The sequence below is a fragment of the Carassius auratus genome, unplaced genomic scaffold, assembly GCF_003368295.1.
Source record: "Carassius auratus strain Wakin unplaced genomic scaffold, ASM336829v1 scaf_tig00216865, whole genome shotgun sequence".
Classification (NCBI taxonomy): Eukaryota; Metazoa; Chordata; class Actinopteri; order Cypriniformes; family Cyprinidae; genus Carassius; species Carassius auratus.
In genome coordinates, this window is record NW_020528776.1 from 586,522 (window position 1) to 611,489 (window position 24,968).

General features: G+C 37.1%; 3 protein-coding genes and 2 long non-coding RNA genes across 9 annotated transcripts in view; 3 read left to right on the forward strand and 2 right to left on the reverse strand.

The window, feature by feature from the left end:
• The window catches only part of LOC113099114 (perlwapin-like), a 28,326-nt gene extending 18,297 nt beyond the window's left edge, over positions 1 to 10,029 (forward strand). The window contains exons 5-10 of one of the 5 annotated variants that reach the window (XM_026264200.1): positions 4,056 to 4,187; positions 4,289 to 4,420; positions 8,665 to 8,796; positions 8,904 to 9,035; positions 9,477 to 9,623; positions 9,904 to 10,029. In XM_026264200.1, coding sequence (XP_026119985.1) covers positions 4,056 to 4,187; positions 4,289 to 4,420; positions 8,665 to 8,796; positions 8,904 to 9,035; positions 9,477 to 9,622 — 674 coding nt within the window. In that variant the 3' untranslated portion in view covers position 9,623; positions 9,904 to 10,029. Of the gene's footprint in view, positions 1 to 4,055; positions 4,188 to 4,288; positions 4,421 to 4,850; positions 4,998 to 5,261; positions 5,386 to 8,664; positions 8,797 to 8,903; positions 9,036 to 9,476; positions 9,624 to 9,903 lie in introns of those variants that run through there. The other 4 variants (XM_026264201.1, XM_026264204.1, XM_026264203.1 and 1 more) reach the window with 4 other exon arrangements.
• On the forward strand, positions 8,173 to 8,447 carry LOC113099117 (uncharacterized). Its single transcript, XR_003289293.1, has 2 exons — positions 8,173 to 8,307; positions 8,411 to 8,447. It is a non-coding gene; the product is annotated as an uncharacterized LOC113099117 (long non-coding RNA).
• Positions 10,030 to 11,826: 1,797 nt separating the features above from the next.
• LOC113099120 (uncharacterized) lies at positions 11,827 to 12,511 on the reverse strand. Its single transcript, XR_003289297.1, has 3 exons — positions 12,365 to 12,511; positions 12,150 to 12,287; positions 11,827 to 11,939 (listed from the first exon to the last, which is right to left on the reverse strand). It is a non-coding gene; the product is annotated as an uncharacterized LOC113099120 (long non-coding RNA).
• Positions 12,512 to 12,609: 98 nt separating this feature from the next.
• On the reverse strand, positions 12,610 to 13,602 carry LOC113099152 (WAP four-disulfide core domain protein 18-like). The gene is made up of 3 exons (XM_026264241.1): positions 13,443 to 13,602; positions 12,864 to 12,998; positions 12,610 to 12,764 (listed from the first exon to the last, which is right to left on the reverse strand). The coding sequence occupies exons 1-3, from the start codon at positions 13,531 to 13,533 to the stop codon at positions 12,610 to 12,612; spliced, it is 381 nt and encodes a 126-aa protein (XP_026120026.1). The 5' UTR covers positions 13,534 to 13,602.
• Positions 13,603 to 15,926: 2,324 nt separating this feature from the next.
• On the forward strand, positions 15,927 to 17,105 carry LOC113099143 (uncharacterized). The gene is made up of 4 exons (XM_026264232.1): positions 15,927 to 16,024; positions 16,136 to 16,456; positions 16,537 to 16,830; positions 16,917 to 17,105. Exons 1-4 carry the CDS (start codon positions 15,976 to 15,978, stop codon positions 17,057 to 17,059), a joined length of 807 nt encoding a protein of 268 aa, XP_026120017.1. The 5' UTR covers positions 15,927 to 15,975; the 3' UTR covers positions 17,060 to 17,105.
• The last annotated feature ends 7,863 nt before the right edge of the window (positions 17,106 to 24,968 follow it).

Genomic DNA, 24,968 nt, shown 5'->3' on the forward strand with positions numbered 1-24,968 from the left:
GAACCCCAATCTGCTCCGGACACGGCAGCATAAATGGCTGCCCACTGCTCTGGGTGTGTGTGCACTTTGGATGGGTTAAATGAAGAGTACGAATTTAGAGTATGGGTCACAAATCTAACACTGGACTTGTCTGTTACTCCTATAATATCCTTTTATAATGCGAGCAATCCAGAGAACTTCCCAGTCAGAACGTCTGATGCAGCTCTATAGCGCTTAGCTTATTCTCCGTCTATTAAACCGCATAGGCTCTGCAACTGTGCAGGTTGTGCACTATTGTGGCAGTGCCAATTCTGTACAGTCAATACACGAAACCTGGAGAATTCGGAACACAATGTGTGGGTCTGGGGATAAATTTTTTTGTTTTGTTTTTTCCCCAAAGTGCAGCGAGGAGTCTAGTAGCCTAATGAGTTATGTATGTAACAGTAAAGCCAGGCGTGTGTCCAAAAACAACTCCCAGAATAAAAGGTGTTTGCGCGGAGTTGTGTTCTCATGATGGTGACTGTCCGAATGATGAGAAAAGCTGCAGCAATGGATGTGGACATCAGTGTACGGCTCTACCTAAAGGTAAGCTTTACAGATGCATTGGTCAGGTTTTTTTTTTTTTTTTTTTTTTTTTTTTTCCATTGCAGTTCTTCTGTGATCTGGTTTCCCTGATGTGTTTCTGTAACAGAAAAGCCAGGAACGTGTCCAATGACTTTGGCTGGAGTAAAAGGACCGTGTGAAGAGTTGTGTGTCAGTGACTTTGACTGTCCGAAAAAAAATGAGAAGTGCTGCAGCTCTATATGTGGAGGACGTATATGTACACCTGCATCTTAAGGTATTTATTTGTTCTGTTGATGCTTGGGTCCCCAACACGCACCCACTTTAATTTTTGAAATGTCAAAGTAACTGAATTTGGCTCATTGCACCATTTTAATTGCATGGCTTTTAAACTAGATTTTATAATATTTGGAATACAACTATCTCTAAAAGTTATGTTTGCATGCGTTGAGTTTTCTGTAGTGGGTTTGAATGCCTCTAAATGAAGGGACTAATTCTGTGCAGTGAAGCCTGGTCTATATCTCAAACCAAATGTGTTGATAACTCTTCCATGATTAATGTCCTTCCAGACAGAAGTGTCCCAGCCACCTGTGGACATGCATGCAGAGAACATGCCAGTTTAGCCACTGGGGAAAAAAAGCCCTTGATTGCCCCCAATGTTGTACTTAAGGTCTTTTTTGTCTTCCTCAAATAAATCTGTTTAAAGGTCTATGTGTGAATTTGTGTTACTGTGAATGAGATTTCTTGGTCTGTATTGTCTGTGTATATGATTAACTGTACCTCAGCATTGGGAGTTTAACTTCCAGATCCCAGAATCCACTGAACTGACATTGAAGACTAAGTTGGATGATAATTGAACATCAAAACTAAATGCATCCTTAATGTTTATCAGATTTTCTGGATCTAATCTTAAAACTATTTTGGGATAATGCACTTAAAAAAGGTACTGTATTTGAGGTAATGTGAATTAAGTGCAGTCTCAATATCAGTTGCTTAATTTGTACAGTTTAAAGACCCATTTACAAGAGACAAAACTCTTTCAGCTGCTCTCAGTGTGGAAAGAGTTTCTTAAAGAAAGGGGTTACATATCACAAACTCATTCAGGAGAGAAACCGTACACATGTAACGACTGTGGGAAGAGTTTTATACAAGCAGCTGCTCTTAAATTACACCAGAAAACACACAGTGGTGTGAAGACCTTTTAGTTCAGATCATCAACTGAAACCGCACCAGACAATTCACACTGGAGAAAAAACTTAAACTGGAGAACAAACTGCATTAGTGTTTCCACTGTGATGAGACTAAATCAGCCGCGGTCATCAACCGTAGACAACTCAGACCTGTAAAGAATAAAGAACCCATGATTGGTCGATTTTATATACAATGAAACTTGATGAAAATGGCCATTTGTTGGCTTTTATTTTTTTTTTTTTCTTAAAGATTTAAAACCCTAGTATCCGTGTTCCAGCTGTTTTACAATAAAACGTGATGCATTGATAAAAATGAACTCCTTTATGTCAGCAATGCACATTAATTGTGGGAAATTAAAGTGGTATTACCGTTATTTCACACAAAAAGGAGACGCGCACGTATTCAGTAATGCATGTTTCTGCTTCTAATACAGAACCGCACAAAACATGCACATTAAAAACAAAGTTTTGAATTCTGATATATGCCTAATAATAGCTTTCATTTCTGAGGGGACAACACTGTTGTACAGTTTTTATTTTATTATTTGTATTGACAAGTCTTATTGTTTATTATGGTTTAAAATTGAAAATGAAACCACATTTAGTATTTTTACTGCACTGCATTTAGTCCCCTAGTGACTAAACATGAAAACATATTTTCTGCAATGGCATTTTTTTATTGTTTAGAGACTTATTCACTTATTTTAAAACCAGTTTTCATAAACGACGAGTGCTGGTTTTCTTAATGTATAGCCTAGCCTACTCGTATAGTTATAAGCTAAATGTTATTTAATCTCTATATAGGAACTTGAATTTTAAATTGACTAAATTCAGATTTGCAAACGTTGGCCGTTTATTGAGAAATGACTCAAAAACTGTAAACTTTTATTATTATTATTATTATTATTATTATTATTATTATTATTATTATTATTATTATTTTCTGTGTCAGTTTGTGCAGGTTACATAATTAGGCTACTCCAGGGATGGTGACCAGTGAGTGTGTTTAGCTGTGTCTCAATTGTCTCCATCCCTAATCAAACACACCTGAATCTAATCAGGGTCTTCCAGATCACTTCTTGTAGACAGGTGAGTTTCATCAGAGTTGGGTTACGCCAGGCCTCACTGGATCCTTAAAAACACATTTTCAAAAGGTGCATTTAAAACCTCCTGTTCCACTAAATCAGTGTGTTTTTCTGCAGTGTATTGTGAGATCACGGGTTGAGAAGATGAACGCTCGAGTGTGCTGCTCGTTGATCGCTGTCTTGTTGTGTCTCTCTGTGTGCTTGAGCACAAAAGATGCCCAAAAACGTGTCATAGGTGAGTTCTTTTAACTTCATCACACAGTATGAAGAAATGTGTATGTAAATAAGAACTTCTATAAAAAAGGACTTCAGGCACATATCAGAATGTATTGATATACATCAGCCTACCAGACGTCCAGTGGAAGTAAAAAAAGAAAAGTCAGTAATACTAAGTTTTTCCACTTTACAAGATTTTACAGGAAAAACAATGACCAAGATGTTTTGTTATAGCTCCAAAACTACGTATGTTTTTACAGTAAATCAATTCCTTTGGCTGCCAGGATGTTATCTCTCCTCAACTCCATTATTATTATTATTATTATTTTCCAAATATTCTCTTTGCATGCAGTTTAGCATCTGGGACTAATCACGACTTGTGAACCTTTTACTGAAGCTTGGTGGATTTATTTAATCTCTTTTTTTTTAAACAAGTTTAGTTTGATACAGATACATTTGTCTGTTCTACTTAAGTTCGATGTGTGCGAGGCATTCAGTGATTCCTCTCTCAATCATGTTTGTGTAACAGAAAAACCAGGATCATGTCCAGAACCCATTGGAGCCGGACTGTGTGTTGAGAAGTGTTCTGGTGACGGTAGCTGTCCAAACAACCAGAAATGCTGCAGCAATGGATGTGGACATCAGTGTATGGCTCCATGTACTGGTGGTATGTTGTGTTAGTGTGGGTCCGCTTGCTTTCTGTGTGGAGGGGGGTATTTTTATTTTTATCTTCAGTCAGTATAGATGTTCTGTCATGTTTTGTGTGTCAGCTGGACCAGCAAAGCCAGGAGCGTGTCCTAGAAACAATGTTAAAAAACCGATGGTAGGAGTGTGTGCCGAGATGTGTTCCTATGACTGTAACTGTCCGAATGATCAGAAATGCTGCAGCAATGGATGTGGACACCAGTGTATGGCTCCATATAAAGGTATTTATATATTGTTATATTAATGTGAATTAAATTAGTTCACATTTTTTCATCGAGTGAGGCGCTGATCTGTTTTCTCAATCATGTTTATATAACAGAAAAGCCAGGAGTGTGTCCAAAAATGAATCTTAAAGATTGTGCTCAGTTGTGTTCCCAAGACGGTCAATGTCCGGGTGATCAGAAATGCTGCAGCAATAAATGTGGACATCGGTGTGTGCCTCCATATAAAGGTATTCATATTGCTATAATGGTGTGAATTGTATTTTTTTTTGTGTATTTAAATCCAATGAAACATTCAGCGATCTGCCTTTATCATGTGTTCGTATAACAGAAAAGCCAGGAGTGTGTCCAAAAATGAATCCTAAAGATTGTGCTCAGTCGTGTTCCCTAGACGATGACTGTCTGAATGATCAGAAATGCTGCAGCAGTGGATGTGGACGACAGTGTATGTCTCCATATAAAGGTATTAATATGACAATGTGTTTTGATCTTTAAGATTTATAGCTGGATTGATTTGCACTGACCGCTGCATTGGTTCTTGTCAGAGTATTGTCTCGAAGATCGCCTTTTAATGACTGCTCTGGCATCAACATAGATGGACCTGTGCAAGGTTTTCTAGAACAATATAAATATTTAATTAGCAGATAGATCGCTTAAGTGTTACAATTTATACAAGGCATCTTCTACTTCTACAAGCCCCAGTGATCGATAGTTAGCTTTAACTTATAATGATTGATGGCCTATAATATGACCGCAATTCTCTTGCAGTAAACGGGTTTCATTAATATAAATGCTTAAAAACAGAATTTGGAAAACAATGTGTTGGTTGGGGTTTTTATTTTTACAAGTGCAGTGTGGAGTTTAGTAATGAGGCATGTGTGTGTATGGAACAGAAAAGCCAGGAGTGTGTCCAGTGTCTTTCGCTGGAGTAAAAGGACGGTGTGCAGAAGAGTTGTGTGTCAGTGACTTTGACTGTCCAGGAAATGAGAAGTGCTGCAGTTCTTTTTGTGGAGGACGTATGTGTACACCTGCAACTTAAGGTATTTGTTCTGTTGATGCTTTGGTCACACCATATTTTTATTATTTGAAATGTCAAAGTAACTGAATTTGGACCGTTGCACCATCTTAATTGCATGGCTTTTCAAAATCGATTAATAATACAAAAGTAAAGTTTGTTGCGTGCGTGGTTTTCTGTAGTGGGTTTGAATGCCTCTAAATGAAGGGACTAATTCTGTGCAGTGAAACCTGGTCTGTGTCTCAAACCAAATGTGTGCTGAACTCTTCCATGATTAATGTCCTTCCAGACAGAAGTGTCCCAGACACCGGTGGACACGCAGAGAACATGACAATTTAACCATTGGAAAAAGCCACCCCCAATCTTGTACTTCAGGTCTTTTTGTCTTCCACAAATAAATCTGTTTAAATGTCTGTGTGCATTTGTGTGTTACTGCGAATGAATGATGTCTGGGTCTGTAGTATTGATGTCTGCTTGCATAATTAACTGTCCCTAAAAAAACAGGAATTCAACTTCCGGATCCCGGAATCCACCGAATTGATATTGAAGAAAGTTGGATGGCAATTTAACACCCAAAACTAAATTCCTCTTAATGTTTCAGATTTTCTAGATCAAGTAGGCTTTAAAATATATTTTATGTACATGTGCTATTTTGGGATAATGCATTTAAAACAAAGAAATTTAATGGTACTGTATTTGAATGTGTTTTCTGTTAAATACAGTCTCAAAACAATATATTAGTTGATATTAATTTGTACGGTGTTTTTAAAATTTCCTTTTACAAATGTGGCAGAAATAATCTTTCAGCTGCTCTCAATGTGGAAAGAGTTTCTTGTCCAAGAAAGGTGTTACGTATCACACGAAAACTCATACTAGAGAGAAACCATACACATGTGACGAATGTGGGAAGAGTTTTATACAAGCAGAAGCTCTTAAATTACACCAGAAAACACACAGCGGTGAGAAGGATCACGTGTGCTTTGATTGTGGGAAGGCGTTTGCTACTCTTGCCGTACTGAAACTGCATCAGAGAATCCACACTGGAGAAAAACCTTACAAGTGTTCACACTGTGAAAAGAGATTTAAACAATCAGGACATCTAAAGGTACATGAGAGTATCCACACTGGAGAAAAACCGTATGCATGCAATCAGTGTGGGAGGAGTTTTACACAAGCATACGGTCTTAAAGTACATCAGCAGTCTCATTCAGAAAAAAGAGGATATAACTGTGATCAGTGCGGTAAAATATTTGCTAGGGCCTCATACTTGAAGAAGCACCTACAAATTCATTCAGAGGAGAAGCCTCACATGTGTACTTTGTGTGGAAAGAGCTTTATATGGCTGAATGATTTAAAAGTACACCAGAAAACACACAGTGGTGTGAAGATCTTTAGTTCAGATCATCAACTGAAACAGCACCAGACAATTCACACTGGAGAAAAAACTTAAACTGGAGAACAAACTGCGTTAGTGTTTCCACTGTGACGAGACTAAATCAGCCGCGATCCTCAACCGTAGACAACTCAGACCTGTAGAACTCACCTTCTCACATAAAGAACCCGTGATTGGTCGATTATGTAAAATGAAACTTGATAAAAATGGCCATTTGTTGGCTTTTTTTCTTAATGATTTAAAACCCCTAGTATCAGTGTTCCAGCTGTTTTACAATAAAACGTGATACATTGATAAAAAATTACCTCCTTTATATCAGCAATGCACATTAATTGTGGGAAATTAAAGTGGTATTACCGTTATTTCACACAAAAAGAGGACACGCGCACGTATTCAGTAATGCATGTTTCTGCTTCTAATACAGAACCGCACAAAACATGCACATTAAAAACAAAAAAAAAGTTTTGAATTCTGATATATGCCTAATAATAGCTTTCATTTCCGAGGGGACAACACTGTTGTACAGTTTTTATTTTATTATTTGTATTGATAAGTCTTATTGTTTTATTATGGTTTAAAATTATATGAAACTACATTTAGTATTTTTACTGCACTGCATTTAGTCCCCTAGTGACTAAACATGAACATATTTTCTGCAATGGCATTTTTTTATTGTTTAGAGACCTATTCACTTATTTTAAAACCGTTTTTTTTTTTTACTATGAGTGCTGGTTTTCTTAATGTATAGCCTAGCCTACTCGTATAGTTATAAGCTAAATGTTATTTAATCATCTTTATAGGAACTTTAATTTTAAATTGACCAAATTCAGATTTGCAGACGTTGGCTGTTTGAGAAATGACTCAAAAACTGTAAACTATTATTATTATTATTATTATTAGTATTATTATTATTATTATTATTTTCTGTGTCAGTTTGTGCAGGTTACATAATTAGGCTACTCCAGGGATGGTGACCAGTGAGTGTGTTTAGCTGTGTCTCAATTGTCTCCATCCCTAATCAAACACACCTGAACCTAATCAGGGTCTTCCAGATCACTTCTTGTAGACAGGTGAGTTTCATCAGAGTTGGGTTACGCCAGGCCTCACTGGATCCTTAAAAACACATTTTCAAAAGGTGCATTTAAAACCTCCTGTTCCACTAAATCAGTGTGTTTTTCTGCAGTGTATTGTGAGATCACGGGTTGAGAAGATGAACGCTCGAGTGTGCTGCTCGTTGATCGCTGTCTTGTTGTGTCTCTCTGTGTGCTTGAGCACAAAAGATGCCCAAAAACGTGTCATAGGTGAGTTCTTTTAACTTCATCACACAGTATGAAGAAATGTGTATGTAAATAAGAACTTCTATAAAAAAGGACTTCAGGCACATATCAGAATGTATTGATATACATCAGCCTACCAGACGTCCAGTGGAAGTAAAAAAAGAAAAGTCAGTAATACTAAGTTTTTCCACTTTACAAGATTTTACAGGAAAAACGATGAGCAAGATGTATTATTGTTATGGCTCCAAAATTATGTATGTTTTTACAGTAAATCAACTTGTTTGGCTGCCAGGATGTTATGTATGTTATCTCTCCTCAACTCCTTTATTATTGTTTTCCAAGTATTCTCTTTGCATGCAGTTTAGCATCTGTGACTAATCACGGCTTGTGAACCTTTTAATGAAGCTTGGTGGATTTACTTATTTTAAACCAGTTTAGTTTGATACAGATACATTTGTCTGTTCTACTTAAGTTTGACGCGTGCAAGGCATTCATAGATTCCTCTCTCGATCATGTTTGTGTAACAGAAAAACCAGGATCATGTCCAAAACCCCTTGGAGCCGGACTGTGTGTTGAGAAGTGTTCTGGTGACGGTAGCTGTCCAAACAATCAGAAATGCTGCAGCAATGGATGTGGACATCAGTGTATGGCTCCATGTACTGGTGGTATGTTGTGTTAGTGTGGGTCCGCTTGCTTTCTGTGTGGAGGGGGGTATTTTTATTTTTATCTTCAGTCAGTATAGATGTTCTGTCATGTTTTGTGTGTCAGCTGGACCAGCAAAGCCAGGAGTGTGTCCTAGAAACAATGTTAAAAAACCGATGGTAGGAGTGTGTGCCGAGATGTGTTCCTATGACTGTGACTGTCCGGATGATCAGAAATGCTGCAGCAATGGATGTGGACACCAGTGTACGGCTGTATCTAAAGGTATTTATATATTGTTATATTAATGTAAATTAAATTAGTTCACATTTTTAAATGGAGTGAGGCGCTGATCTGCTTTCTCAATCATGTTTATATAACAGAAAAGCCAGGCGTGTGTCCAAAAATGAATCTTAAAGATTGTGCTCAGTTGTGTTCCCAAGACGGTCAATGTCCGGGTGATCAGAAATGCTGCAGCAATAAATGTGGACATCGGTGTGTGCCTCCATATAAAGGTATTCATATTGCTATAGTGGTGTAAATTTTTTTATGCATGTGTGTGTATTTAAATCCAATGAAACATTCAGTGATCTGCCGCCTTTATCATGTGTTTGTATAACAGAAAAGCCAGGAGTGTGTCCAAAAACCAATCTTAAAGATTGTGCTCAGTCGTGTTCCCTAGACGATGACTGTCTGAATGATCAGAAATGCTGCAGCAGTGGATGTGGACGACAGTGTATGTCTCCATATAAAGGTATTAATGACCATGTGTTTTGATCTTTAAGATTTATAGCTGGATTGATTTGCACTGACTGCTGGATTGGTTCTTGTCAGAGTATTGTCTCAAAGATCGCCTTTTAATGACTGCTCTGGCATCAACATAGATGGACCTGTGCAAGGTTTTCTAGAACAGTAAAATTATTTAATTAGCAGATAGATCGCTTAAGTGTTACAATTTATAAATTGTATCTTCTACTTCTACAAGTCCCAGTGATCGATAGTTAGCTTTAACTTCAAATGATTGATGGCCAATAATATGACCGCAATTCTTGTGCAGTAAACGGGTTTCATTAATATAAATGCTTAAAAACAACAGAATTTGGAAAACAATGTGTTGGTTGGGGTTTTTATTTTTATTTTTTATTACAAGTGCAGTGTGGAGTTTAGTAATGGGGCATGTGTGTGTATGTAACAGAAAAGCCAGGAGTGTGTCCAGTGTCTTTCGCTGGAGTAAAAGGACTGTGTGCAGAAGAGTTGTGTGTCAGTGACTTTGACTGTCCAGGAAATGAGAAGTGCTGCAGCTCTTTTTGTGGAGGACGTATGTGTACACCTGCATCTTAAGGTATTTGACATTTCAATTGATAAAAATACGGTGTGTGTGACCAAAGCATCAACAGAACGAAGTAACTGAATTTGGACTGTTGCACCATTTTAATTGCATGGCTTTTGTGTTCCAAGTATTATGAATCGATTTTGAAAAGTAAAGTTTGTTGCGTGCGTGGTTTTCTGTAGTGGGTTTGAATGCCTCTAAATGAAGGGACTAATTCTGTGCAGTGAAACCTGGTCTGTGTCTCAAACCAAATGTGTGCTGATAACTCTTCCATGATTTAATGTTCTTCCAGACAGAAGTGTCCCAGACACCGGTGGACACGCAGAGAACATGACAATTTAACCATTGGAAAAAGCCACCCCCAATCTTGTACTTCAGGTCTTTTTTGTCTTCCACAAATAAATCTGTTTAAAGGTCTGTGTGCATTTGTGTGTTACTGCGAATGATTAACTGTCCCTCAAAAACAGGAATTCAACTTCCGGATCCCAGAATCCACTGAATTGACATTGAAAAATTGCCATCCAACTTTCAACACCCAAAACTAAATTCCTCTTAATGTTTCAGATTTTCTAGATCAAGTAGGCTTTAAAATATAATTTATGTACATGTGCTATTTTGGGATAATGCATTCAAATACAGTACCATTAAACTTCTTTGTTTTAAATGTGTTTTCTCTTAAATGCAGTCTCAAAACAATATATTAGTTGATTTTATTAACTTGTACAGTGTTTTTAAAATTTCCTTTTAAAAATGTGGAAAAAATCTTTCAGCTGCTCTCAATGTGGAAAGAGTTTCTTGTCCAAGAAAGGTGTTACGTATCACATGAAAACTCATACTGGAGAGAAACCATACACATGTGACGAATGTGGGAAGAGTTTTATACAAGCAGAAGCTCTTAAATTACACCAGAAAACACACAGCGGTGAGAAGGATCACGTGTGCTTTGATTGTGGGAAGGCGTTTGCTACTCTTGCCGTACTGAAACTGCATCAGAGAATCCACACTGGAGAAAAACCTTACAAGTGTTCACACTGTGAAAAGAGATTTAAACAATCAGGACATCTAAAGGTACATGAGAGTATCCACACTGGAGAAAGTCAGTCTGGAAAGCTTTTTATGGTTAATTTTCAACAACACCCTTAAGTTTAAGGGAAAATTACACTTTTATGCAAACATTGTACTTAAGTATAATAACGAGGTAAAGCTACTCCATTACTGCCTACCACTGATCATAAAGATTTAAAACCCCAAGTATTAATGCTTATTTAGTGAGTGAAAATCGTGACATCTGCCAAGTATGCTGACCCATACACCGAATTGGTGCTCGGCCTTTAACCCATCCAAATGCGCGCACACACACAGCAGATGTATATATTTATAATATATAGCAGCAGATTTATAATACAGCACAAAACATGGGCTTTAGTCCAAAAACATGCACATACAAAAAATGGATACATTTTATCACATGTCTTTATGTAACTGTATAAAGAGAGAGCGCATACATACATGGATAGTGTCTGTGACATCACCCATAGGTTTCTGATGAGCGAAGATTCGATCACATTTCTAAACCTTTTCCACCAAATGCTACAATCTGCAGCTTTGAGCACAGACTCATTGACAAACTATGTGACCCACTAAATAGATTCCCTTTTACCGTGTATACATTACAGTCTGTTGCTTTGCATTAGTTTCTGTTCCCTTGGTCACTGATTATGTTCGGTGTCTCGTTTATTATTTTCATATTTACAGCTTGATTCCTCCACACAATGTTCAGTCTTGACTTTAATATTTAAGGGAATCAGATCGGTTTACCTTAAAGTGGATAGGACGGTGGAGTTATTACTGGGAAGTTGGGAAATGTGTAAAAAAAAAAATTGATCTTGTAATAAAGAAACCTGGAGTGACAAAATTATTTGCAAAAAGCTTAAATTAATAGAAATCTAGCTTTTTCCATATGCGTCACATTTCACAAGTATTGTATGGTTTCTACTCGTCCACTTGTGTCACGGTTTCCAGTTTCAAATATTTTACTTAAAATAAGATTTAAAGACTGAAGTGTAGAATATATATTTATTAGAATATTTGAGAAAAGGGATGAGTCAAAAGTATCAATGTATCCATCATAATTTATACACAAGTTTTGCTAAACTATGATATTTATTTGGTGAATGTAGAAGACCTCAAACATGGTATAATAGCTTTCCCCCAGCCCCAATGGTTAAACTGGCATGGTCTGCTGCATGCACAGGTGGTTGGGCAACACTTCTGTCTGGCAGGTTACGGATCATCATACACTTGGTTTGAGACATGGACCAGGCCTCACTGCATGAAAACAGATTTAGTGACAAACAGCACAAAACGAAGCATGAACCACAAGTCTTTTACAGACGATTACATTCCAAGTTTCACTAGGATTTTGAAAAACCATATGCTTGAAATGGTCCTATGGGCCAAATGAATGTACTTAAACATTCTATTGTTTTTAATGGTAAAGTCTGTGCATGGGGAAACACGCATCAATATAACAAATACCTTTAGGTAGAGATGTACATTCATGCCCACATTTAGTGCTGCAGCATTTCTCTTCATTCGGACAGTCACCGTCATTGATACACAACTCTTTACACAATCCTTTTCCAAGGAAACTCATTGGACACACTCCTGGCTTATCTGTCGTACAAACACACAACAGGGAAACCAGATGACTGAATGACTCCAAAAAAGCAGACAATGCATTAATATCATACCTTTAGATACAGCCGTACACTGGTGTCCACATCCATTGCTGCAGCATTTCTGATCATCCGGACAGTCACAGTCATAGGAACACATCTCGGCACACACTCCTACCATTGTTTTTTTACCATTGTTTCTAGGACACACTCCTGGCTTTGCTGGTCCAGCGGACACACAAAACATGACAGAACATCTATACTGACTGAAGATAAAAATAAAAATACCCCCCTCCACACAGAAAGCAAGCGGACCCACACTAACACAACATACCACCAGTACATGGAGCCATACACTGATGTCCACATCCATTGCTGCAGCATTTCTGATTGTTTGGACAGCTACCGTCACCAGAACACTTCTCAACACACAGTCCGGCTCCAACAGGTTTTGGACAGGATCCTGGCTTTACTGCTACACAAACACATGATAGAGAAACCGGATCACTGAATGCCTCGCTGTACAAGAAGATATAGGCTCATTTAATGCACACTATTATAACAATATAAATACCTTGATATGGATCCATACACTGATGTCCACATCCATTGCTGCAGCATTTCTGGTTGTTTGGACAGCTACCGTCACCAGAACACATCTCAGCACATAGTCCTACTCCAGTGGGTTTAGGACAAGATCCTGGCTTTTCTGTTACAGAACCACAAGATGGAGAACACACATCACTGAATGCCTTGCATGTATCAAACTTAAGTGTAAAACATACTTATTCATCTGTATCAAACCAAAGTAGCAAGGAGTGACATTACTGGTTGTGTCTAGTAATGCTAACAAAACATGGACATTAGTCCATTTTAATTCAATATTATACACACACACAAAGTAATTATACCATGAGCACCACGCATAAGAGGCTCACAAATCATGATCAGCCCCTGATGCTAATTTGCAAGCAAACTAAATATATATAAAAAAAATAAAAATAAAAATAAATCAGCATTTAATCTACAACACAAAGCTTAACTTTCACTGGACGTCTGGTAGGCTAATGTACATTTCTGATACGTGCCTCAAATCTATTTTTATAAGTTCTTATATACACTCATACTGTGTGATGAAGTTAAAAGAACTCACCTATGGCACATTTTTGGGCATCTTTTGTGCTCAAGCACACAGAGAGACACAACAAGACAGCGATCAACGAGCAGCACACTCGAGCGTTCATCTTCTCAACCCGTGATCTCACAATACACTGCAGAAAAACACACTGATTTAGTGGATCTGGAGAATTTAAAGACACTTATTGAAATGTGTTTTTAAGGATCCAAGGATCTGATGAAACTCACCTGTCTACAAGAAGTGATCTGGAAGACCCTGATTATGTTCAGGTGTGTTTGATTAGGGATGGAGACAATTGAGACACAGCTAAACACACTCACTTGTCCTTTCAGCGACAGGGGGGTGTCAGGCTCTTCTTTGAAAAGAATTTATATTGCAATAATCCGATCAGTGTTTGACTATGGATGTACAGTATACAAAACAGCAGTAAAAGCTACATTAGCTGAACTGGACAAGGTGCAGGCCAAAGCTCTCCGGCTGTGTAGTGGAGCCTTCCGAACATCACCTGTCCCAGCACTGCAAGTAGAAGCAGGGGGGATGCCTTTAAATCTTAGGAGGTTAAAACTTTCCCTAGCATATTGGGTAAACTTACAAGGGCATGAAACTACACATCCTACAAAACTGGTGTTAGAAGAATGCTGGGAATATGGTCGCACTGTGAACACCAGTTTTGGATGGAACAGCAATAAAGCGGCAGATGACATGGGAATCAGTATTATTGCAGCAAAAAAATGTTAACTTGAGCACAATTCCACCTTGGTTTTTCTGCTATCCTGTAGTTAACCTGAAAGCAAAAAATATAATCAAGACAGGATTGTATCGAAGTGTACAGCAGTATCTAGAAGTGATGTATAATGACACAGTACAGATATTTACAGATGCATACAAAGAACCTGCAGGTAAAACCCCCAAGTATACCTAAGAAGTGAAACCAAATTTTGTTTGAACTCTATGTCCTTCCTAACTAGCATTCAGACTGGGAAATCTGCACGGAGACAGGATCTTTTAGATGAAGTTCATCAGATGATTTTCGGGATAGCTATACAGAATCTAATATTACAGTTCACTTGGGTTCCGGCGCACACAGGTATTGAGGGCAAATGAGAGGGCAGATGACTGGTTTTAAAATGAAAGTGAAAATGTCTCTAAACGGGGCACATTCTACAGGAATCAAAAGCAACATGGCACTTAAAAAAATGACTTTGCAGAAAATATGTTTTCATGTTTAGTCACTAGGGGACGCTCCAGGAGCGAGGTCAGCGTCCAGTCAAGGTATAAAAAAAGAAAAAGGAAAAAAGTGTCTGAATCAATGGTCTTAATGCAGAAGTAAAAATACCAAATGTAGTTTCATAAAATTTTAAACCACAATAAAACTATAACAACAGTGTTGTCCCCTCGGAAATATAGGCCTAGATCATAATAATTCAGTTCAACAAAAATAAAAAAATAGTGCAGAATATTATGACTAAGTGATTTTAATATAATTAGGGAATAAATACACTATCCAAACATTAAAATCTCACTAAATGCACAATAACAATATTAATGGTCAATTTGAGTCTGCTGAGATAATGTCTACAGGATGTGGTCAAAGGAGCTCAAAGTGACAGAATAATAAACGAAATGAATAAAAAATCAAGCAGTGGGAAAAAAAAAACCCAACCACTTGTGCACACATGAGTCAAGTCAGTTCTTCAGTGGATTGCATTCAAGTTTGTAATGATTGTTTAAATGAGAAGCCAAATGAAGAAGCGGAAAAGACACACAAGAACAAGAAAAGTGTGAGCGTTGGCATGGATCTAAAGGTAAGACTTCCCAAAACAGCTCAAAAATATAAACAGTAAGCCTAAATAAAGGTGTATTTTTTCTAATGTAAGGAACGTCTTGTTTCCACTGTTTGATTCTGTGACTCTTGCTGAGTCATAGTGAAAGCCGCTGTGGTCTGACTTTAATTCAGACCAGATTAATGGCAGAATGACCCCAAAAAATGTGGTATCTGTTGTCAAACGTCTTGCACCTGTTCACAATTGCATGTGTGCGGTTGACTGATGTGATGGGTAAATGGACATATTCCTTTAAGTCAGATTTCCACTCCCTGGAACTGATTGTAGTTAAATACCCATATCCACGAAAACAACTGATAAACGTTTACAGAGGTTACTTTCTTGTGATCTTATTAAGAGCCGAGGAATTAAAACTAGGATTCGAAACTGAGTCGCAACATCAGTATTTTGGTAGCTGCGCGTTCATGTATTAGCCTACATCATCTCGAGACGCGCTTCGCGGAGACGCGCAGAATGAAGAGTTTTTTTTCTTGATAGCCTACCTGAAGACTTTTTCTTCTTGGCTCTAAAGTTATCTAGACACAACTAAGATAATGGGCCCATATTCAGGACGCGACTTGTTGCATGAAAGTTGTTATTAATTGTACTTAGATGCATTTATCTCCTCTATATAAAAGGTGCATTCACACACACACACACACACGCAGAGAGACACGCACACACATACACACACAATCATTTTCTATCTCAGACGATTGAAGAAAATGATTCACACGCTCGTTGTGTTCGTTTTATGTTTTGTTCCTCTGATTGGTAAGTAGCTAATAAACTTTTGACCTGTCTGTAGCATGAAGGGTTGCGATTTTTAGCATTTAAAGCATTTAGAAGATCTACATGTTTACGTCTTGCGTCGTGCATCCCCAGAAGTGTTTGGCGCCGAGACCGATGAGATCGTGTCAGCGATGGAGGGAGATTCTTTCACTCTCAGAACCGGTCTCACAGAAATACTGAGAGATGATGAGATCGAGTGGAGGTTTGGATCGAGCAGAACTCGTTTAAGCAGAATAACAGCAGGAAACATTACAACATACAGTGAGGAGAAATTCAGAGACAGACTGCAGCTCGACAGACAGACTGGAGATCTCACCATCACAAACATCAGTAATGGACACACTGGAGTTTATCAGCTGAGCATCATTATCAGGAATAAGAAGTCAACCAAGCGATTCGCTGTCAGTGTTTACGGTGAGATGGAGATGTAGATGTTGTAAATAATATAAATTAAAAAATTCTAGTTTTGTTTATGTGTCCCCTTTGTTTCCCAGCTCCTGTGCCAATTCCTGTAATCTTCAGTGATATTTGGCAATGTGCTTTATCATCTGAAAGATCTTCGAGGATCTTCCTGTGTTCAGTGTTCAATGTGAGTCACGTGACTCTCTCCTGGTACAAAGGAAACAGTTTATTGTCCAGCATCAGTGTGTCTGATCTCAGTATCAGTCTCTCTCTACCTCTGGAGGTGGAGTATCAGGATATAAACACCTACAGCTGTGTGATCAACAATCCCATCACAAACCTGACCACACATCTGGACATCAGCGAACTCTGTCAAATACATTCAGGTAGTCTAAATCCAGTTTTGTGCATTTTTGTGAAATAGATTTAACAATGCATTTTCTTTAGTGCTTGATTTAGTGTGTTTCCTCAGACTGCGACCTTTGTTTCGACGCTCCTGAAGCTGTGATCCGACTGGTCGTCACTGCTTTGATAAGTGTAGCTGCTGTGACCGCTGTTGTTCTCCTGGTTAATGACATCAGAAGAACCGGAAGAACACAGACAATGAAACGCTGATGTACTTCATATTGTACAGCAATAATAAACAGTCTGTTTCTTTTCCTTACTGCCTCAGTATTTTTTTATGATTTATGTCAGTGTTATAGTATAATGCAAACATTGTGCTATTTAGATTATATTAAAAAAGTATAGGTAAAAGAGCAAATACTAGTGGTAAGACATGTAAACACCAGTCTAATCTTTCTTTATGCTTCTGGCAATTTCAGAAAATTCCAGTCAATACACAATGGAAGCACTCCAGTAAGCATACAGTCATGGCCAAAAGTTTTGGCAGTGACATAAATGTTGTGTTTTGCAAAGTTTGCTGCTTTAGTATTTGTAGCATGATGCTGGATATGAGCTCCTGGGCCAAATTATGACTAATGGCGATCATTCTTGTCTTATGAGTTGATCACAATTTGTGGGCTTCTGCTTGTCCACTTGCTTTTTGAGGACTGGTCACAGGTTCTCTAAGGGATCGAGATCCGGGGAGTTGCCAGGTCACACATCCAAAATTTCAATGTAATGATCTTTGAGCCTTTTCTTTATGACTCTGGCTTTGTGACATGGTGCTCCATCATGACGGACAAGTCACATATAATCACCAAATGTACATGTATTAATTTAGCAGACACTTTTATTCAAAGCAACTTACAGTGTAGTGGGAAGTTCGGATCATTATACCGACTCGGACTTTTGAGTCACGTTCAGCAAAATGAACGAATCTTTTTTTCCCAAGTTATTTCGTTCATTTTAGCAAAATGTAATTAAAATGTTACGTGTTAGTTCCCCAACACATCTAGTACTTACGCAAACGTTGATCACACTACAAACAATAAAATGCTATAAGATACAAAAAAGATTAACTGACAAACTTTACATTTCATTATATACAAGAAGATTGCTCAAAAAGGACATAAATGACATAAATTAAAAGCAAATAACATTTTGAATCCTAAACAAGTAGGCTAACACTACACCCAGCCGGCACATGACCGACCTTCAACGTTGAAATATGGTTGAAATAAGGTCAGTTGTGGTTTCAACGTTGAAACAACGTTGACTCAATGTTTAAAGCTGAATGGTTGAAAAACATCCAGCACATGACTAACTTTCAATGTTGAAATATGGTTGAAATAAGGTCAGTTGTGGTTTCAACGTTGAAACAACGTTGATTCAACGATTAAAGATGAACTGTTGAAAAACTTCCAGCACATGACCAACTTTCAACATTGAAATATGGTTGAAATAAGGCCAGTTGTTTTAATGAAACAACGTTAAAAATGTTTAATGCTAAATGGTAGAAAAAGGTTAACAAGCTTTTAAATTATTTATATTAAATTTTCACTGCACAAATGTGCACAACTTGTAATGAGACACATTACTCAAACATGTTTTTGACAGAAACTGTAGCTTTCCACCAAAATGAAAGATCCACTGGTTTCAGTCATAAAGGTACAAGGGTTTGTCTTGTAAGTGCTGCAAAAAATATGCATTTTTGTGCCAAATTATTTTACAAAAACCTTTAAATATTATTGTATTTGGATTGTTCTACTACATGTTTTTAGCATTACCTCCATGCATACTCTGCATAATAAAGTGTGGGATTATTTTCATCTGTTTTATACAGTATGTTTCCAAAATGTAACTGCTGTTTGACAATTTTGAGCATGTGGTAGTTTATTGAAGTTGTTTGTAAAGCCATTGCTGCCAGTCATTAGATTTTTAGCCTTGCATGTACCATGTTGATCTAAATGCCAACTAGGATCTAGGTGTATTTATACACGGTGCAAGGTACGACGGGGAAACAACGTCGTGTTATCAACGCTGATTAACTTTTCAAAATCAACAGCTCATTCAGCTTTCTTCCCAGGACTGCAGCACGACCCTAATTCACCCATAATGCAGGGAAGACGGTGAAACAGCGTCGCGATTTCAACGGTGAATCCCCGTCGTGATTTCAACGTTGATCCAATTTGCAAAATCGAAATTATTCAACGTTGATTCAACCATGGTACCTGATGTTGTTTCAACGTTGAAATGCCGGCTGGGCAGTAGCCTAATCTGAAGGGTGAACTCAAAAGACAAATCATATTTCGCCATCATATGGACAACTTTTAAAGCATAATTATCATAAAAATAATAATAAAGTACTATGCACCCATTTGTAAGGAAAGTAAATTAACTAATTACTCTAGCAGAATTATGAGAGAGCCCCCTCCCTTGGTTGAAAAGCAACCCCACACATGGATGGTCTCAGGATGCTTCCCTGTTAGCGCAACACAGGACTCATGGTAGCATACATTTTCCAGCTGTCCCAAACAGTCAAAAGGGAGCTTCGTCAGAGAAAATAACTTTGTACAATCCTTGTACTTCCTGAAGAATTTCTGTCCTTGACATTTTTCTTGGAGAGAAGTGGCTTCTTTGCTCCCCTTCTTGACACCAGGCTGTTGTCCAAAAGTCTTGGCCTCACTGTGCATGCTGATGCTCTCACGCCAACCTGCTGCTATTCTTGAGCAAGCTCTGACTGCTGGAGACAAGATTCTGTAGCTGAGTCCTCGGGAGGAGACATACTGGCGCTCGCTGGACACTCTGGGACATACTGAAGACTTCTGAAGATGTTATTATTAGTGGCAAAGAAGTGACCCTTTGCAACTAAAAGACCAATAAAAAATCCCCATGTAAACAGCTTAACAAATAACAAATACATAATAAACAAAATAAACAAATAAGAACCATTTAAATCAACATTGTGAAGACAGAAATTCATATATAATTTCAGATTACTAATAATATGTTTTCTTTACGTGTTCATATTTTGTTGAAATCAGGGGTGTCAAACTCAATTCCTGGAGGGCCAGAGCCCTGCAAAGTTTAGATAAAACCATAATGAAACACACCTGATCCAACTAATCAACTAATTAAGTCCTTCAGGCTTATTTAAAAAAATAAAAAAAAAATAAACGGTATGTCTGTTGGAGCAGGATTAGAACAAAACTCTACAGAGATCCAGGCCCTCCAGGAATTGTGTTTAAAGATAAAGACTGAATGAAAAATAACTATATTATTTGATTTTGATGCATTTTAAGCAGTGTTTTTTTTTCACTAGAGTGCAGAAATGATCAGAGAGTAGAACAGAAGTATATCTGTATACATTCAGTTCAGATTTATTATTTCAGATTTACAGCAAAAGGGTCAGATTTAATTAGCAAACAATGCTAAACAAATGCTAAACATATATATATATATATATATATATATATATATATATATATATTAGGCAGCACAACAGATACAGCACTGATAATAATTCATTCAGCATATTAGAATGGTTTCTGAAGATCATGTGACACTGAAGACTGGAGCAATGATGCTGATTAAAATTCAGTATATTAAATTCAAGTTTATTAAAATAGAAAACCAATATTAGAAATTGCAATAATATTTCACAATATAATTTTTTTTTGTTCAAATAAATGCAGCCTTGATAAGTCTAATAGACTCCTTTATATAAAAAAAATAATAATAACTGTTCCCAAACTTTTGAATGGCAGTATATAATTATTATGCTACCAAAATGGGACGAAGTACAAATGGAAATGCAAGAATATCTTAAAAAAGGTCAAAAAAGCAAAGTTTTCATACATGTAGTGCTGCACATTATACTGTCTGAGTCAAAGATCTGTAAACTGTGTCTTTCAAATACAGATTAAGAATACAGTGATCAGTGTCTTCATATAGCAAATACAGCTCTTGTTCATTTATACAGCTTACAGTAGCTATGTGTATATTGTTACTGTGGTTATACTGTCATTGGATAGATGGATTCATGCTGATCCTGATATTGATTCAACTGATCTTCATCGAACCCACACTGATCCTCCTAATCACAAAACTCTGTCACCTGGAAGCAAACACAGATTTAAATCCATTGTAAATCCTGAAATTACATAAGCAGAAAAATAGTTTTCTTAAGTTTTATACTTATAGTTCATTTAACTTTTCTTTTTCTTTTTTCAACCTTTGTTCAATCTAAACTATGTTCAGTACTGTCTTTAATGATTCTATATGAATTGTGTTTCTTTATAATAATGCTTGTGAACAACCATAAATAAATCACAGCACATACAAACATGTCTAAAATGCCGGTAAAACTAAAAAAACAGAAACATTGCAGCTAATACTCACGCCTTTGCCTTGACCTGCACCAACAGTAAATCATAAGGGCAACAGCAACCACCAGAGCAACGCTGACAGATATCACTGCTATAACAACTGAAGACAGACCTGGATTTCCAATGATAAAGAAAAAAGTAATTTGTGTAAATGTGTAAATCTACAAAGAAACGCACTACACTAAAACTGCTGAGTTGGTCTTGTTTTATTTAACCCAGCGGTGCTGGGTTGGGAAAGCAGACGTGAAAGAGAGCACCCACGTCACGTTTATATCAGAAGACACCAGTGCGAGAAGCTGCATGCCATTTTCTCTTTTCAGATGGAAGCGAGCGAAAGTTTATGGTAAGTAAAGATTAAAAATGTTGGGTTAAACATATAACCCAACTTGATGGGTCAAAACAACCCAACCCATGCAAAAAAAAATATATAAATATATATATATTATATATATATATATATATATATATATATATATATATATATATCTACTCACCATTGACAGTAACACTAATGATCCTCTGCAAGGTGTATGTGCTGCTGCTCATGTGTAGATGATAATGTCCAGAATCCGTTGTTTCAGAGTCGCTGATGGTGAGAGATCCAGTTTTTTCATTTGGTTGCAGCCTGTCTTTGAATCTCTTATCACTACTGTCATATAATATGAATTGATTCGTCTCTTTATTCATTTCAGCAATGAGATGGTCTTCAAACTTCCACAAAATTCGATCACATCTTTGTATGTCAATAAGACCAGTGCGTAGAGTGACAGATTCTCCCTTCTTTACTGATATGTTCTTTATACCATCTGCCAAAGCAACAAACATATGACTCAGATATTAAATTCATATCACAGAGCATTCAACACTGATTCATTTGGGAATATTTTAGATACACTCTCAACAAGTCCTGTGTCATTCGTATGCATTCTTAGCTCTTATTATAGCAGTTGGTCATATGTTTTTGACCTCAGGATACCTGTTGTCCAACAGATCTTATAGCCTGGAATTTGCGCTGTAATTCTTAAAGTTCATTAACAAAAAAGTTAATTTCTTCAAAATTAGCATTTTTCTAAGAATCCTATATTTATGTTGATTTAATTTGAATGAAAATGAATAAGTCAGTTTCACTTACAGTATCACTTACGTCTTCGGAACACAGTTTAAGATATTTTGGATGGAAACCGGGAGGCTTGTGACCAGGGCCGGATTAACCATACGGGCAACTGGGCAATTGCCCAGGGGCCCAAGACCTCTAAAGGGCCCAGGGCAGCAAGGGCACAAGCAAAATACTGTATCTGGTAATCTCCCGCTTTATATTAAACAAACTGTCAACACGGGAATTTGCGCTGCACATAGAGACGCTGCGCTGCCTATGACTTTGAACTTGAGTTGAGAGCGGCTGAGAGTCTCATGCAGACTGACCAATGAAGAGAGGGCCTCAAGTTAAGACCCTCTCCTCATCGGTCAGTCCGCATGAGGTGGGTCAAATGTTACGATGCTAAGTCAGCTTCCGTCAACGACGAGGACAACTCAGCTAGCCAGGACTTTTCTACACCGCCAGCTTACGTTTACAGCCCAGAGAGCGAAGAGCATTTCAAATTCAAACATGCACTTCGTCCTTATTTAGGACTAAAATTATGTGTTTTGCCAGATTATGTAGCATTTATTTCTGTCTTGTCTTCTTCAGAGAAATTGACAGATTTCTAAATGTTTATGTAGCACTAAAATGTTTAACTGGTTAATTGTGCTGTGATAGGTTGTTGTTCTATTAGCTTTTTCCTTGAGGTGCCAGCTTCATTAAAATGCTGTAAATTGTTGTGGAGGGATAACTGGCAGATTTCAAATTGTTTGTGTTGGACTAATAACTTGATTGCCTTGTTGAATTCTGAGGAAACAGGGTCACCCTGTCAGGGTCTGCTTAAAATGAGCTGAGGACCAAAATGTTTCTTGATGTGTTGTCTGTGGTCTTCTGTTATAGCTCTATCAATTCAATACATTTCTATTGGGAATAAATGTTGTTAAATAAACAATGGTTTGAAAGTGGTTGCTTATTTATTCATTTTGGGGAAAATGGAGGAAATATTTCCTTCACCCTCAATGTAGTGGGTCAATTTTACCAGATTATACAGATGCTGATGTGTTTTGTTTTCATTGCATCATATGTGAGTGAATGACTTTGATAGGGGACATAGTAGTGCATTTGTAGTTCTATGAGCATTTCAATATTTGTAAATCAAAATACACCGGGTTACAGTTAGAATTTGAAGTTTTGAGTATATTTACTGTATATTAAAGTAATATATTCTGTATATGACCATATTATGGTGATCCTGGGGTCGTGATGATGGGGCCCTTGAATATTGTTGCCCAGGGTACAACAAAGTGTTAATCTGGCCCTGCTTGTGACTGTCCCATAGACTGCCAAGTAACTAACAAGTAAAAGTATGAAAGACATCATCAGAATAGTCCATCTGCCATCAGTGGTTCAACCGTATGAAGAAATCATTTTTCAAAATATCTTAAATTGTGTTCTGAAGATGAACCAAGCTTTTATGGGTTTGAAATGATATGGGGGTTAGTGATTAATGAAAACATTTTCATTTTAGGGTGGAGTATCCCTTTAAAGTGAAATTACTAAACCTACACAGGAGTGCTTGAGAAAAATGCTAAATTTTGAATATTTATATATATATAGTGTTTGTTTTGTTTGGTTGTACATTTTTTTTTTTTTTTCCTAGACTGACTGCATAAACAACTTATGAACGAGTTTCTAAAACTGAACGTGGTTGTTTCTCGTGCGAGATTAGTAGAATACTTTATAAAAAACTTTATTGTATTCTCTAATTATTCGCCAAGACTCAGGATCTGAAAGAGTGAAATTCTCAGGGAGATTTTTTAATAAATGTCAAGTCGAGGCACGTTGTCCGTTTACTAGACATCAGTTGGCTAAAGACTCTTTAACGTTATTTTTTTTATTAAGTATAAATGTACAAATGTAAGTGTTCATTTGAGCAACTAAACTAGGCTACTAAACGATAAAGTCAAAATAGTACATAATTTCTAATAAAATCTTACAACCTTACAGAAAATTGAAGCTACTCACCAACAGTAATTTCGAATTTCCTATGCAAGATCAAACGGATGGTATTGATCTCCACCTTATAAACTCCAGACTGTTTCATTCGGATGATTCTGATGGTGAGATCTCCGGTCTCATTATTCAGATGAATGTTACTCCATCTCGAGTCAGCGCTGTTTAATCCATTAACTTGCTCGAGACCATCGATGGTTCCAATGTTTGTTTGTTTGCATTAACTAAATTATTTTAATATTAAAGTGTTTATTGAAATGACAATATGCCATTCGAAAGCTCAGAGGTTCAGGGTTCGACATTTACGACCGTGTTTTCATAGCTATAACTTCATTTTAATTCGTTATCGATTTGCAATTACCTCACGGTAGCTCTTAACTGTTTGACTCACGGCAGCTCTTAACTGTTTGAGTCCACTGACAATGGCAGATGAATTCAAGCGTGCGTACACCAGTTTAGTTTTCATGCTAATATTACAGAAAGAAAACATAAATAAGTAAATAAATATAGGCTACAGTATACTTTTTAATTCAAACAGTGGTAATTAAGAGAAATGTCTTTATCTCCGGTTTGTTTAGCCTACATAATATTTCTTCGTAATAAATATCATTTATTTCCACTTTTTTAAAGAAATTATGCACTGCGAAGGTTTATTTCAATT

What these genes read in the sequence shown, in the direction of transcription:
- LOC113099152 (XM_026264241.1), bottom strand. Translation starts at nt 13,533, where the DNA reads ATGAACGCTCGAGTGTGCTGCTCGTTGATCGCTGTCTTGTTGTGTCTC. An exon ending in TGCCCAAAAATGTGCCATAG is followed by an intron (nt 12,999 to 13,442) that starts GTGAGTTCTTTT and finishes GTTCTGTAACAG; the next exon opens with AAAAGCCAGGATCTTGTCCT. An exon ending in GTGTATGGATCCATATCAAG is followed by an intron (nt 12,765 to 12,863) that starts GTATTTATATTG and finishes GTGTTTGTGTAG; the next exon opens with CAGTAAAGCCAGGATCCTGT.
- LOC113099143 (XM_026264232.1), top strand. Translation starts at nt 15,976, where the DNA reads ATGATTCACACGCTCGTTGTGTTCGTTTTATGTTTTGTTCCTCTGATT. An exon ending in ATGTTTTGTTCCTCTGATTG is followed by an intron (nt 16,025 to 16,135) that starts GTAAGTAGCTAA and finishes GTGCATCCCCAG; the next exon opens with AAGTGTTTGGCGCCGAGACC. An exon ending in ATTCGCTGTCAGTGTTTACG is followed by an intron (nt 16,457 to 16,536) that starts GTGAGATGGAGA and finishes TTTGTTTCCCAG; the next exon opens with CTCCTGTGCCAATTCCTGTA.